Raw genomic sequence first — 17,220 nt, 5'->3', positions numbered from 1 at the left:
TATATTAAATCATCGAACGCTTAGAAAAGCAAACAATGATTTATCGACCCCATGTAAGTGAAAGCTTACAAACTTGAACACTTAGAACAGCGATTTTTTTCAAGGGAAAATAATCGCTGTTCCAAAAAAAAAAAAAAAACACTTAAAACATAACATAAAGTGGGGGGCTTCGCCCCCCCACACACCCCCCTACTTAAATATACCAACTCTGAGATCTCACTACAATGACGAAAATGGCAAAGTGGCAAAGTAACGGACGTGGCCAAGCGATTTCTTTCCCAGGGATAGAATTTGCTTATATGCTGCTTCATCATTTTGCCTTTTCGTCTTTTCAGTTTCGACCAAGACGCATTCAAAAGAATGCGTCTTCGGTCATCTATTAGGAACCACACACACACACACACACACACACACACACACACACACATACACACACACACACACACACACACACACAAAATGGAACAGCATATGGCATTTAAAAAAAATCACCAAAACATGCAACTTGTCAACCGGGTTACTGACTGTTGTCAGATGCAAGCATAACTCAATACCAAACATACAAAAGTTAAACAAAAATTCTATTCTATTTAGAGTTCTAAAATCATGTTCTTTTGTGAGTTAATGCAGGGTTTATCAGCATAATTATTTCATTAATTAATGATTTTGATGTTTTGTCTTTGTGTTTATTTATTTTCAAAATGCATAATGTTTATCATGGAATGGTAGTCATAGAATCCAAGAATGCACAGTTTTACCTTGTTTCACTTCCGAAATATACATCTACCAACATGCTGACAATACACCAACAGCACAAGTCATTCTAATTTCGGAAGTCATAAAGCTAGCAGCCAGAGCTGCATCTAGCAAACAGAATAATTCAGAAGATGAATTTTAAACAACCAGACAAAACTGTTGTAATAAATCATTAGACTGGTTACCATTTCTGTTACATCTGTGTATATAAAGGGAGAGCGACTAAGAGTGAAGCAGCATTTAATTCATTTGTTCCATTCTTTTACAAGGTAATTTTTTTGAGCTGAATTCACTTAAATGATTTGCGTACTGGGTAAAGACAACACTATGAATGTGACATTAAAATTACCTTAGATAATTTAATGTTCTTGGTGTGCTAGCTAATAGTGATACTGTATAGCATGGAGTGCCTCAATTCCGCTCCAGAATTTGAAAAAAGTTAAACCAGGTACAGGCTTCTATAACGACAGACTTGTCAGGAGCAGCGCTATCAAAGTTACACACCCCCTAGGCAGTGTTACAGTCCGGTACAAGACAAGCGACATTCCTTTACTCTCAATGGTCCCTGAATACCTTTCCTCCCATGTCCACATAAGTTTACAGTTGTCAGTCTGTAAGTAGCTTATTTCAATTAGGGCAGCATTTAAAAACTGTCCCGTTTTTTTTCCTTACTTGCTGTCTATGCGACAACATTCACTAAATGCTTTACTGGCTTTCAAAGTCGGTAAAACACTTTGGCTTTTTTTCTTTTTTTTGTAATAGGGAGTATATGGGGTAGGTTCATAGGTAAGCATTAGGCTAGCTGTCCTTGAAGGCCAATTTAAGGCCCTAGCCAATTTCCCTTTCTGTGCTCAAATTAACTTATCCCATTTGGTTAGAGACTGGCCTTACCCATTCCTATGGTCAGTACGGTAGCTATGACTCAGTGCACTACAAAGTCCATATAATGGGTAAGACTCTGTGTATAACAGAGAGTTATTATTGTGTCTCACCAATCATAACCTGCTATTATGTGCTCTTGAAATGTATGCCAAGACTCATCTCTCGAGCTTCACTCTCATGGTAAATTCTTTGGCCTCCATGTCTCAAAACGCATAATAACATGGTTATGGTCGGAGACCCAATCATAACTCTCTATGTTGCATGTATGACAAGTGATAATACGGTATTATAATGCTATGAAATGTTACAAATGCAGAAAGCAAAGGTAATAATGAACAGCACACCGCTGTAATGTTTTTACAGAAGTAAAAACAGAGGCCATTAGCTGTTATATCTTTCATATGTACATGACCCTCATGACATCAGATGGCTTAAAGGTAGACAGACAGTGTAAAAAACAGGAATGAAGGTCAGTGGTGTACTAGCATGTTACAAGAAGTCATATCATGAGCAGAAAATAAGATTTTATTCCTGTCTGTATACAGTTGTTTAGAGCCTAACTGGAATATTTAGTACAGGTCCAGAAACCTCATATTTTTAATAATGCATAACTGAGTTAATTTTAAAGGAGAGCAACAAAAATGCCCACATTGTATGCCACAAACCATAAAAACAGAGACAAGAAGAACAGAATGTGAACAGTGGTAAGAAAAGAGGAAGATGTGGGAAGTTAAAATAGAAACTTTTAAATACCTTGGAAGCATTAGCTGAGTTAAAGAGTGTGCCAGATTTTAAAAAAAAGGCATGTCATTTTGTTGCCATAACCTGAACACAGAAGGAAGATATAAAAAAAGTGTTTTTCTCAGTAAGGTTGCTGGATGATGGGAGCAAGGCTTCCTGGACAGGTAAACAAGACAATATAAAATGAGGAATTGAAGAATGCTTATTAGAGACATGACAAATCTTATGAGGGGCAAGAACAATGATTTACACCTTATCCTGTGGGTAGGAAACAGACATGTGTGGGCCAAGTATTTTTTTAATCTGCCATATAAATATTCTTTGATTTTTAATGTTGTATTTCCAAACTTTATATCATTTAATGTTTTGAGGACTCTGGCATCACTGTTCTCAACATCACAGGATTTGATGTGTTTAGAATTAAGCTGCATACATACAGGAAAGGTTGTGCACATATAAGATTGGTGATACATGCATCATAAAAAATGCTGAAAACAAACTCATAACTGCCATTTAAACAGTGTGATACTATTATGTGTGTATGCATGTGTGTGTGTGTGTGTGTGTGTGTGTGTGTGTGTGTGTGTGTGTGTGTGTGTGTGTGTGTGTGTGTGTGTGTGTGTGTGCGTGTGTGCGTGTGTGTGTGTGTGTGTGTGTGTGTGTGTGCATGCATGTGTGTGTGTGTGTGTGTGTGTGTGTGTGTGTGTGTGTGTGTGTGTGTGTGTATTTGATTCTGACCTACACTAAATGATTTAATGTATTTTGTATGGCATACCACTCCTGTCAATGGCTGCCTGACTTAGGTTGTAAATAGGTTGTGCATTAAAATCTATTAATACACATTCCGTCATTCATCATTCGCCCTTGCTCATATGTTTATGTATGTCTGGTTCACCAGTATAGGCCTTTAGGATACCGTAGAAACATCTGTTGTGCCTTGACTAACCTTCAAAGGACTGCAGATGTATTATCCCTGCTAAAAAACAGAAGCAGGTTGTTGAAGTAAAATACATTACCTTAACTTTTAGTACAAAGCAAATACATGTTTTTAGATTTTTTTGTATGTAAAAGTGATATTTGGGGAAAATGTTATGGTTATCATTTCATCAGCTGTTCAGTTTGTCAGTTTTTACTATCTTAATTATTCATCATTCTACCCATACTGTCACTCTCAATTTATCAGTTTTCAAAACTCTAATCATCTGTTGCTCTGCCTTGCTTCCACATTCTCCGGTGATAAAAGCAAAACCTTACTGACTGCCACAGCAGGTCATTCCATTGGCTAGAACTCCTTCATAAACATTTGGCATAAGATGTAGCGGTTAGATGTAGTGATTTAAAAGGAATGGATACAGGCTACAAGCTACCCCTATATACTATACCATTGTCATGAGAATAAGCGATCAGGAGGCAGTCAAACTATGGATCACATTACTATTCTAACCAAGACCCCTGTAGCTCCAAAGCATCAGACTACAATTCAGGTCCTGGGGGTCACACTTTGGCCCCAGCAAAGGTCATTCCTAGCACATAGGCTCACCCAGCCTGCAGTCATTTTTGTCTGATCCTAGAACTCTTATTGCCGTTTGCCATTTAACCATGTTATGATTTGCACCTCATTGCCCTCATCTACTTACCCTCTGCATTGAGAAGTTTTCGGTCTTTGTAGAGATCTGTGAGAAAAAGACTGTTCACTAGAGTGGACTTGCCTAGGCCGGATTCTCCTAAACCAGAGAAAAGAAATAGTAATACTTAGATTATCAACATATTTTAGCAGAAAATGTACCAAACATTTGTAGGTTTCAAGGGCACAACGTTAATGACAGAACTAGGCATGCTAATTTATCAATGTGCAGCTGTAAATTTTTTCCAGTCAAATGTTTGTTTGTTTTTTCAGTTTCAGACTGTCTGTCTCATGCAATTGCATGTCCTTGGACAATATTAAGTAACAAGAGAGACATGCTTTAGAACAAGATTTAGATATGATTTGTGATTCAGTCTTTTACAATGTCACTTGTGCATATGCTACAAAGATTCACAGTCGGTGCAGTCATACCTCTACAATACAGAAAATATTTTCCTGATAAAAGCATCTATAACAACAATCCTGCTCAAAATACTTCCTTCCCTGTCCCATCTGAAGCAACCAGCTCTCTCTGTACTGTTCGGCACACAACTAAACATGGTCTGCAGTATATTATTTATTTATTGACTGATTTTACAGGTATGTGAAATGGACTACTACAGCCCTCTTTTAGTCATAACCTATATGTGTATATCATATTAGTGCAGTGATGTTGAATGAAACAGTACCCATTTTTGTAAGGGGAAGGTATGCAGGATTACATTATTTGTTGAGGGAGTTTGTTTTTCATTTTTTTTGGATGCCAGCATGTGCTATCGCACAAAAGTGCAGGGAAGGTTGATTTTTCCCTTTCCTAAGCCCATTTGCTTGATATTGTGGGCATCACTATAGGCAGCTCTCAGTGTGACCATCCCACGATATTGTTTCCAGATGTGATAATAATCCTCAGTTATGAGATAATGACCCTAATTATTCAATATATAAAGCATATGCAGTCAGGGATATGGTGACGAGGGAAGGTAGAATGGAAGGAAAAGTTAAGGCAAAGTGAAAGGAAAGAGAGGAAGATGAGAAAGGAAGGTGCAGGAGAATTCATGTGTAGAATAATGGTACAGTATGACGAAAATCATAGCCTAGAGGGAGGGGAATGGGTTTACATTATGCTATCTACTGCATGGCACAAACAGAAGGCTTTACGATTCAAATGATTTTTTTTAATTGGCTATTGAAGACTAGGTAGGAAGGAAGTGATCATACTTTTAGTGGGAGGAATTCTCATATGCTAGGGTCTAATGTTGAGAAACTGTGCTCAGTGCAATGACATCTATTCCTATGGGTAAATAAGGAAGGACTTTCGTGGTATTGTGATCTTAGTTTCATGGTACTGTGATCTTAGTTTAAAAGGTCATATTTGAGAGAGACTAGGAGTAGGGTGCAGCTTTGTTTAGTGGAAATCAGTTTCCTTCTGAAGAACATTGCTGTGATACTCTCTTTGGCAGGCTAGGAAAATGAATCTGCAGTTATTATTAGCTGTCGTTTGGAGAGAGATCAGATTTTTTTCTTGGAAGCATTGACTATGATTGAGATACCATATTCTTGCAATGCCATCAGAATTCCTTTCCCTGCGGCCACACTAGAAGAAGGGAAGAGGAACAGGGAGAATTATGCAGATAAGAAAACTACTGAGTTGACTTTTGACATTGAATGTTTAGGGTTTGGTCAAGCCAGATGCTTACATATTTGTCTGTTTATACGGGTAGTTGGTTGCTAAGCTGAGTGGCTTGTTCATTGGGGACAATGAAAAGTTTTTGTTTGGTAGATTTTGTCTTCTTGATAGCAGGGTTCATTCCTTTCACTTACACTGCAGTCTGTCTGCAGGCACACAAGCTGTGCAAGCATCCTAGTTTAAGGGTGTGCGCACACAACAAAGTATTAGTTTAAGGGTGTGCACACTTATGCAACCAGCGTATTGTATGTTTTATTGTTTTTTATATTTTTTCCCCTAACAGATTTGTTTGTTTTTCGATTGAATTGTACAGGTTAAAGGCCATATTAAAGGTGGGAAAAGTTTTGAAATTATGTATTGTGGTCTCATTTTTTTACATCACAAAAACCTGGCATTGTAACAGGGGTGTGTAAACTTTTTATATCCACTGTAGATAGTAATCTAGCCTTTGACCATCACATGTCTACAGTGGTGAGGAAATCTTTCTATGTTGCGCAACTTATAAACAAAGGTATGGCATCTAAGTCCAAGGAAGTCATTGTTCCACTGTATTCATCATTCATCAGACCTATCATTGAGTACAATGCCCCCTTTAGTATGTACCTAACCACGCATATCCAACACTTGGAATGGCCACAGAGGTTTCTCACTAAAAGAATACAGGGCATAAGTAAACTATCCTATGCAGACCACCTCAAGGCCTTATCTCTGTATTCTGTCTCCTACAGGCTTTTGAGGGGAGATCTAGGCCTAGCATACAGGCCATTGTCAGACCCCACTCTGATGGACCTCCTGCATATCCACAAAACAAACAGCACCCAAATTACTCACTCTAAAGACTTAAACCTTGCCTGTGATATAAATAGGACCTGCTGGACACACAGATATGTATCCCAGAGACTACCCTGTCTATGGAACAGGCTCCCCATCCATGTGAAGCAGAGTTCCTCCCTAACCCAATACTGACACACAGACAGTAATGTAGCCTTTGACCATCACATGTTTACAGTAGCGAGGAAATCATTCTATGTTGCACAACTTATAAACAAAGGTACGGCATCTAGGTCCAAGGAAGTTATTGTTCCACTGTGTTTGTCATTCAACAGACCTATCATTGAGTACAATGCTTCCTTTGATATGTACCTAACTAGGCATATCCAACATTTGAAATGTCCACAGAGGTTCCTCACTAAAACAATACAGGGCATAGGTAACATGTCCTGTGCAGACTGCCTCAAGGCCATATCCCTGTGTTCTGTCTCCTACAGGCTATTGAGGGGAGGTATATGCCTGGAATATAAGTCATTGCCAGACTCTCCTCTGGTGGATCTCCTACATATCCACAAAACAAACACCAGAATTACCCTTGCCTGGGATATAAATAAGGCCTGCTGGAGAAACAGGTATGTATCCCAGAGACTACCCTTTTTCGCTGGAACAAGCTCCCCATTCATGTGAAGGACAGTCTTTCCCTAACCCAATTCAAGTGTAACTTGGAGAATTGGATGGGGAACAGGAAATACATTCCTGGTTTGCACTTATGTCTCTAATGGACACAGACAGCCTGTAAATGGTTCATCTCCCAAGCCATGCTTACGCTTACCAAGAGTAACAGAACTTGTCAGAGATTTGGGATGCATGGCTAGGCTTAAAAATGCCCTTGAGGTCATTAACCTAGTAAACACTTATGAACCTATGAACCTATGAAGACACAAATATCCTACAGGAAGGACTAACACAGACTAATGACTGGCTCCAAAGCCACGGCTTAAACCTCAATGCCAAGAAATATATAATACTACCTTTTGGGAAGTCAGCCTCACTCGGAAATTACCTCATCAATAGCACACCCCTAAGAGCAGAACCAGACCCTACTCTGGTGGACCTCCTACATATCCACAAAACAAACAACACCAGAATTACCCATTCTAAAGACTTAAACCTTGCCCTGGGATATAAATAAGGCCTGCTGGAGAAACAGGTATGTATCCCAGAGACTACCCTTTTTGCTGGAACAAGCTCCCCATTCATGTGAAGGACAGTGTAACTTTGACAACTGGATGAGGAACAGAAAATACATCCATGGTTTGGCACCTTTGTCTTTAATGGACACAGACAGCCTGTAAATGGTTCATCTCCCAAGTCCTGCTTACACTTACCAAGGGTACCAGAACTTGTCAGAGATTTGGAATGCATGGCTAGGCTTAAAAATGCTCTTGAGGTCATTAGCCTAGTAAACCCTTATGAACCTATGAAGACACTAACATCCTACAGGAAGGACTAACACAGACTAATGACTGGTTCCAAAGCCACAGCTTAAAACTCAATGCCAAGAAATATATAATACTACCTTTTGGGAAGTCAGCCTCACTCAGAAATTACCTCATCAACAGCACACCCCTAAGAGCAGAGCCAGTAATCAGGGATTTGGGTACATATGTAGATAGTAACCTAGCCTTCCACCAACATGTGTCTAAGGTAGTAAGGAAATCACTCTACATTGTTCAACTTATAAAGAAGGGCATGGCATCTTAGTCCAAGGAAGTCATTGTTTCACTGTATTCGGCCCTTATCAGGTCCATCATTGAGTACAACACCTCTTTTGTATGTACTTGACCAGGCACATGCAACAACTGGAATGTCCACAGAGGTTCCTCACAAAAAGGATACAGGGCATAAACAGCATGTCCTATGCAGATCATCTCAAAGGAGTTTGTTTCCTACAGACTGCTGCTAGGCAATCTATGCTTGGCATACAAGGCATCCTTGGATCCCACTCTGATAGACCTTTTGGATATCAGCAAAATGAATAACATCAGAATTACTCATTCTTGGGATTTAAACTTTGCTTGTGACATAAACAGGACACTTTGGAGGGACAGATATGGATCTCAGAGAATTCTCCTTCTCTGGAAAAAGATTCCCAAATATGAGAAGCACAGCTCTTCCCTATCCCTATTCAAGAGGAACCTAGATCAGTGGATGGAAAATTGGAAATATACTCTGGGTCTAGCACCGATTTCTCTAATGGACAGAGGCAACCTGTGAATTGCCCTAGCTTACATATACCCCTTAAAATAACCTGTAAGGCACATAAATTTGTGGGATACAATTAGAATGCTTGGATTGGATTATAAAGGCCCGAGTGGTTGTTAGCCTAGTATGCACCTATGAACCTAAAATATGATAGAGATGAGGAAAGAGTCTAACTGGGCATTCCTGGACTTAGGGAAAGCTTATGATAAGGTCCCAAGAAAGCTGATTTGGGCATCCTATGATGGTTGGAAGTCCTGGAAATGTTGGTAGAAGGACACAAGGACACAGTGACAGAAGTATGAACAGAGTTCAGACTCACAGAGAAGCTCCCCATGGGAGCAGGTGTGCTTCAGGTTTCATTTCTGAGTCCACTACTGCTCATAACAGTGATAGCCTACATTAGCAAACATGTCACATGGGACAGGTCAACAAAGATGCTGTATGCAGATGATGTGGTATTGCAAGCAGACTCTGACCAGGAACATCATAAAATGATATGGGAATGGAATTCAAAACTGAATGCACAAAGGATGAAACTGAGTACAGACATGACAGCTGTCATGGCAGTGAATGTGGTAAACCAGGAGAAGCTGGAAATTGAGACAGAATGAAAATAGAGCAGGTTAACAACTTCAAATATCTAGGAGAGACTATTTAGGGCAATGGAAGTTGGAAAGAGGAGCTCAAGGCTAAAATCAGTGGTGTTACATCTAACATAAGAGTGCGGGGTAGTGTGTATGACAGAAGAACGCCAAAGAAGACAAAAGTTAAGGTGTACAAAACAGTGGTGCAACCAATATTTCCATATGGCACAGCAATCTGGGCAGTGAAGGCAGTGCAGCTGAGGAAACTAGAGGTGATGGAAATGAAGCACCTGATACAGGTGGCAGGATGCATGCTGTGGGACAGATGAAGAAATGACAATACCCGAGATGAAGTCTAAGTAGTATTAATTGCAGAGACAGTCAAAGAAAACAGATTACTGTGGTTTGGAGATGTGCAGAAAAACAGAAGATGATGTGGTGAAGAAGATTTGGGAGAAACAGGAAGAAGGCAAGAGGAAACAAGGACATCCAGCCAAGATTTAGTGGACTGTGTGAGAAAAGACCTGTGAGAGTCAGACATGACTGTAGAACAAGGTAGGAGGGTGGCAGTGAACTGAGAAAGATGGCAATAGTAGATGCAACACCTCGATCCCATGTAGAAAAAAACGGGAAAAGAAGGGTTAATGCTGATGATGATGATAAGTTACAATGACAGTATAATTAGATTAAGTAATATATACGTGTGCATGTGTGTTTATATATATATACATGGATCTAGGACTATTTACCGAACGCCCAAAACACCGAAACTAAAACCACCAAACACACTTTAGACAAAGTGCTTTTCACCGAAAAAGCACCTTCATTAAAGTGTGCAAAAAATAAATAAATAAACAAAGAACTCACATTTATGGAGGGGGGCAAGCCCCCCCCCCCTGCACCCCACCCACACCCCCTGCTTTTATATTTTCACTCCAAGATCACACTACAGTGGGAAAAAGGGAATATTCCCCTATCCCTACTGTGCTACAATCTCAGCAGCATCCATTTCCCCACGTTATTCTCTTTGTTTTTTTAGTACACTTTCGCGAAAGTACTTTTTTGGTGAAAAGAACTTTCGCGAAAGTGTGCTTGGCCATTTCACTTTTGGTGAAACAGTCGTTCGGTAGACAGTACAGATTATATATATATATATATATATATATATATATATATCTTCCATCTCTTTCAACTTTCTGGTTTGAAAGCCGCACTTGCGCTTATTTCCCGCCTTTCCTGTAACTAGCCTAGTCCAGATACAGAGTTGCTGTATCCAGGATTGTTGGTAAGCTACTGAGCCCCCCAAGACTTTCTGTGTTGCAGGGAAGCCTTTTAGCTTATCAGTGGGAGTGGTAAGCACTAGGTAGCCTATCTACCACAAGAGGAGTGGCTCCTGGCCCAGAACTTGTACCTTATTGGCCGTTTGAGCAGTTTTTTTCCCTATCGCTTTCAACTTTCTGGTTTAAAAGCCGCATTTACGCTTGTTTCCCACCTTTCCTGTAACTAGTCTAGTCCAGATACAGACTTGCTGTATCCGGGACTGTTGGTAAGCGTCTGAGCCCTCCAAGCCTTTCTGTGTTGGAGGGAAGCCTTCTAGCTTATTAGTGGGAGTGGTAAGCACTAGGTAGCCTATCTTCCACATGAAGAGTGGGTTTTGGCCCATAAATTGTAGTTTATTGGCCATTTAGGCAGTTTTCCATCTCTTTCAACTTGCTGGCTTAAAAGCCTGCATTAGTGCTTGTTCCCCGCCTTTCCTGTAACTAGTCTAGTCCAGGTACATATTTGCTGTATCCAGGACTCTTTGTAAGCTTCTGAACCCCTCAAGCATTTCTGTGTTGGAGGGAAGCCTTCTAGCTTATCAGTGGGAGTGGTAAGCATTAGGTAGCCTATCTACCACAAGAGGAGTGGTTCCTGGCCCAGAAATTGTAGTTTATTGGCCGTTTGGGCAGTTTTTCCATCTCTCTCAACTTTCTGGTTTTAAAGCCCATGTTTGCGCTTGATCCCCACCTTTCCTGTAACTAGTCTAGTCCAGGTACAGATTTGCTGTATCCAGGACTGTTTGTAAGCTTCTGAGCCCCCCAAGCCTTTGTGTTGGAGTGGAGCCTTCTAGCTTATCAGTGGGAGTGGTAAGTACTAGGTAGCCTCAAGAGGAGTGGTTCTTGGCCCAGGAATTGTAGTTTATTGATCATTTGGGAAGCTGCCCATCTCTTTCAACTTTCTGGTTTAAAAGACCATATCTGCGCTTGTTTCCCATCGTTCCTGTAACTAACCTACTGGAAAGCACTAGAAAGCCTTAAACTGATACAAGCCTTCTAGCTTAAAAGAGAGTCTTTGGAGTGATTAAGTATCAGTTTTCTGTATTTTCTTGCTGTACTTAACTGTTTCCACCTAAACGCTGATTTTCCAGCGTTTATTTTGATTTAAAAGCTTGTTTTTTTTCACATACTGTACTTATTTGACTGTCTGCACATTTAAAAAGTTGTTTTTTGTTAAAATAATTTGTTTAACTGTTGTAGGGCTACACATAAACAAAATTGTCAAGACGCTATATACACCTTTTTTGTTTTGGAAGTGGTTGATAAGGACACCAGAGGGGGTATGTGGGAGACCCGTTTAGAATATCGAGAGCTCTTTTGGCAAATTATTTTGGATGTCACCACCCCCCCTGGATTAAATGATACCATTTCCATTAAACCAGTGTTAAAACTAAGACAAGCCAAGTTGTAATGCAATTAATTAGACTCCTTCAAGGTCATAAATGTGTTTTCCAGATATATATTCATAATTATTTATATACGACTGATTAATTTAACTATATATTTTTATGAAACTTTTAAAAACTTTTTAATACTTTCAAATATTATTAAATATATATTATTAAATACATATTTTTCATATATTTATTTAGAATATTTTCAATAAATATCTGTACAATGTTTTTAAGAAACACTTTTATTATGTACATTCCTATGAGATATATATATATACACATATATATATACTTATAAAGTGTTTTAATTTGGTAATTATTTTTTAATTTATGAATGAACCAATGAATGACTAGAATATTTATGTCAGCCTATTATTTAAACTGTCTTTATCTGGTCTTGTTTTATCTGATGAAGTTAATACGAAAACGCAGTTGGTTTATTGTCAGCGTTTATGTGTTGTGGATTTATTAAATTTGACTACGACTACCACTTGGCATCATCACATTTTTTGGATACGTTCCTTCCATTGGGGCTTCTTGTGCTTATTTTTGGTTTTGGTTCTTATTCATCGTCATTACTGTTTGGTTTTGTGTTTTAAACGATGGCAGAGGCACCGGAGGTCGTATCCGAGGATGTTTCACCCATCCTCGAAGGGTGAATTTAGAAAGATGATTGGGCAACTATCTCAGCTGATCGAGTTGCTGACTCCAGCTTGTCAAGCCTTTGTGACGCTTACGTCATCTTTAAAAGGTAATCAGGAAGCAGCGAGAGCGTTTCCTTCAATGGCGTCCAACGGAACTATTGGTACCAGCAATAACAATATTTTTAAAAGCATTTCGACATCAAAGGAATTTCTGGATACTCCTTCTATTTTTCGTACGCATGAAGATCGCGAACCTACACCACCGGCCACTACTGGTATACAAGTACCACAAACAACAGGTGACTTTGTTATTTTATCTGACGGTTTTGATAAACAGCCGATATTCAATTTCAAAGACATTTTACATAAAAATGATGACTTTAATTCTCGAACGCGTAAGGAATCTAAGCAACCTAAAACAATTAATTATCAAGAAAACCTAGACAATCTTTATTTTTTAATGGACAAATATAAGAAGTTGGAAATTGAAAATGTATACCTCAATGAATGTTTGAAACACAAAATAGTCCCTAAGGGACTCAGAGTTTCTAAATTTCCAAATAGGGTTCAAGATGGTACTGAGTTTCACAAGAACCTTATTAACATTTTTAACCAATGTGGATTAGAAATTGTCAAGGCAATTATTGATGAAAATGAAAGATAAAAAATGTTGTTGGTTAAAGAAATGGAAAATGTTAATCAAGTTATTCTTCAAGATTTACTATTTTCAGTTGAAAGTGAGAAAAAGAAATATTTTGACATTTTTTTGTATGTGGATAGGAATTGTTACAACAATATTAATCGTAAACAGGGCAAATTAGACAGGGACCACAAGGAGTATAAAGAAGGTAGGGCATATCCTAAACCTAGGATTTTTCGTAAAAATCAACCTCATTTACAGAATTTTTCTGATTATGTATTTCATCAAGATGACAATATGAATATTGAAACAAATGAACTGGATACTAATTTTTTGGGGTCAGACATCCCTTTAGAACCGATCAATTCCCCCCTACCCAGACGATCCAAGAGGATACGCAACAAACCCTATGTCCATTACAACTACAACAACTATGGGAGGCAGAGGGAAGGGAGGGGTTGGAATTAGGCCTTACATCAAATAATCATATTAGTGTTTCAGGACCAGTTCTTTCTTATCAGGGTTACAACATTTTTAACTACAGTATGGTCACAGTGACCAACCAACATTTTCATCTATTTTCTAAAGGATTTAAATATATCCCATTAAGAAAAGCAAATTTATCTAAAGCCATCATTGATTTGAAAATGTTCAATAGGAAAAAGAATTTGGCTCTTATTTTTCAAGACAACACCCATGCCCAACCTTCTACCACTTCTTTAAATAGACCCAGTACCTTTAACCCACCCTTACATCCTCAATTAAAAAATCTTGAGAATGTAATGGAAAAAGAAATAAGGAAACACATAATTCAACACAAGGTGTTTTCAAATCTTTCCAATGAAGAAAGTAACACATTAAAAGACTTAAGAAATGACCCATCGATCAGAATCATGCAACCAGATAAGGGTGGTGGTACAGTACTTATGGACACACTAACATATGAGTCTAAAATGTACCAAGAATTAAATAATACGGAGAAATACACTCCAGTCTCTCTCAATGAAGTACACATTTCTTATTCCAGGATTCACTGTTTGATCAATGATTTATTACTTAAAGGATCCATTTCCTTAGAAATATTTAATTTTTTGAATAATAAGCAACCTAGGGTTCCTTCAGTGTTTGGAATTCCCAAGATCCACAAAAATGTTTCCGATCCACCTTTTAGACTTATTGTGGCTTCCGAAGGATCCATTATTTCACCTTTAGCTAAATTTGTGGATCACAAATTAAAAGAACTTTCAGGGATGGGTCACACAACACTGAAGGACTCATGGGATTTTTTGAGAATTTTAAAACCACAGAATTGTATTGACAATATATTGTTCATTACCCTTGACGTTATTGATTTATTTGGAAGTATACCACATGACATGGGGTTATTATGGTTGGAGGAATACATGGTCACCCTAGGTAAATTTACACATAATGATTTTCGAACTATTCTTTCATTAATGGAAACTGTTCTAAACAATAATTTTATGTATTACCAAGGAGAATTTTTCAAACAGTGTCGGGGTGTTGCCATGGGAGCTCACTGTTCTCCAACCTATGCCAACATAGTGATGTCTTGGTGGGAACATAATTTTGTATTCAACAGTACATACAAAGATTGCTGGGTTTTATATAAGCGTTTCTTAGATGACATTTGTATATTTTGGACAGCAGGGGAAGAAAAATTTCTGGAATTTTTGTCTTATATCAAAAATACCACTAGTTTTTTAGATTTTACTTACCAAATGGATCATGATTCTTTTAACTTTTTGGATGTTAACATTACCAAACTAAATGGCAGATTTTCTTCCAGAGTATATCGTAAACCTACATTCTCTAACTCCTACCTGCATTTTCAAAGTGGTCACCCTTTTTTCCAAAAGAAAAATCTAGTCAAAGGGCAACTTGTTAGAATTAGCCGGATGACCTCTGAAGAAATTGATTTTCTATCAGAATGTGACCACATATGCAACATGTTTTTAGATAGGGGTTACCCATTACCATTGTTAAATGAAATTAAACAAGAAGTAATTAATGGTAGAACTGACAGGTTTTCACCCATTTTGGGACAAGATAATCCTACTATATCCAACAAACCATCCAGTATTTCCAACATACGACAGGATACCTTTGTTCTTGACTATAATGGTGACTCAGGGGTGATTAAGAGCGTAGTAGGCAGGGAATGGAATAGATTTTTACAATACACTGATTTAGAATCTTTAAGAAATACTCCTTTGACTTTTACCTATAGAAGGGATTTCAATTTCAAGAATATGTTTGAGAATAAATTCAGAAATAAATGTCGAACTAGGACAGGGACCTTTAAATGTGGGGCCTGTTCCCAATGTTGTTATTTATTTAATGGATCAAAATTGGAATTAACTAGTATAAACAGAACTTTACAAAGTACCTGTTATGCCAACTGTCATACTCATGGATTAGTTTACCTTGCTGTTTGTAAGGCATGTCATTCCTTTTATGTCGGAAAGAATGAAAGGAAATTAAAAACACGCATCTATGAACACTATTATGAAATCAGTAAACAGAATAAAAAAAATGCATTATTTCATCATAAACAAAATTGTCAAGACGCTATATACACCTTTTTTGTTTTGGAAGTGGTTGATAAGGACACCAGAGGGGATATGTGGGAGACCCGTTTAGAATATCGAGAGCTCTTTTGGCAAATTATTTTGGATGTCACCAACCCCCCTGGATTAAATGATACCATTTCCATTAAACCAGTGTTAAAACTAAGACAAGCCAAGTTGTAATGCAATTAATTAGACTCCTTCAAGGTCATAAATGTGTTTTCCAGATATATATTCATAATTATTTATATACGACTGATTAATTTAACTATATATTTTTATGAAACTTTTAAAAACTTTTTAATACTTTCAAATATTATTAAATATATATTATTAAATACATATTTTTCATATATTTATTTAGAATATTTTCAATAAATATCTGTACAATGTTTTTAAGTAATACTTTTATTATGTACATTCCTATGAGCTATATATATACACATATATATATATATATATTTATAAAGTGTTTTAATTTGGTAATTATTTTTCAATTTATGAATGAACCAATGAATGACTAGAATATTTATGTCAGCCTATTATTTAAACTGTCTTTATCTGGTCTTGTTTTATCTGATGAAGTTAATACGAAAACGCAGTTGGTTTATTGTCAGCGTTTATGTGTTGTGGATTTATTAAATTTGACTACGACTACCACTTGGCATCATCACATTTTTTGGATACGTTCCTTCCATTGGGGCTTCTTGTGCTTATTTTTAGTCCAGGTACATATTTGCTGTATCCAGGACTCTTTGTAAGCTTCTGAACCCCTCAAGCATTTCTGTGTTGGAGGGAAGCCTTCTAGCTTATCAGTGTGAGTGGTAAGCATTAGGTAGCCTATCTACCACAAGAGGAGTGGTTCCTGGCCCAGAAATTGTAGTTTATTGGCCGTTTGGGCAGTTTTTCCATCTCTCTCAACTTTCTGGTTTTAAAGCCCATGTTTGCGCTTGATCCCCACCTTTCCTGTAACTAGTCTAGTCCAGGTACAGATTTGCTGTATCCAGGACTGTTTGTAAGCTTCTGAGCCCCCCAAGCCTTTGTGTTGGAGTGGGGCCTTCTAGCTTATCAGTGGGAGTGGTAAGTACTAGGTAGCCTCAAGAGGAGTGGTTCTTGGCCCAGGAATTGTAGTTTATTGATCATTTGGGAAGCTGCCCATCTCTTTCAACTTTCTGATTTAAAAGACCATATCTGCGCTTGTTTCCCATCGTTCCTGTAACTAACCTACTGGAAAGCACTAGAAAGCCTTAAACTGATACAAGCCTTCTAGCTTAAAAGAGAGTCTTTGGAGTGATTAAGTATCAGTTTTCTGTATTTTCTTGCTG

The 17,220-nt window shown here is 38.0% G+C and overlaps 1 protein-coding gene across 1 annotated transcript in view; it reads right to left on the bottom strand.

The window, feature by feature from the left end:
- Positions 1-17,220, bottom strand: part of LOC122800351 (septin-5-like) — a 664,512-nt gene that overhangs the window by 71,284 nt on the left and 576,008 nt on the right. Inside the window, exon 4 of the mRNA XM_044069800.1 lies at positions 4,017-4,103. Coding sequence (XP_043925735.1) covers positions 4,017-4,103 — 87 coding nt within the window. The remainder of the gene's footprint in view (positions 1-4,016; positions 4,104-17,220) is intronic.

This window comes from Protopterus annectens, chromosome 4.part0 (assembly GCF_019279795.1).
Source record: "Protopterus annectens isolate FY-2018-M chromosome 4.part0, PAN1.0, whole genome shotgun sequence".
NCBI lineage: Eukaryota > Metazoa > Chordata > Ceratodontiformes > Protopteridae > Protopterus > Protopterus annectens.
Note: the sequence above shows the minus strand (reverse complement) of the source record. Positions and strands in the feature narration are given on the sequence as shown.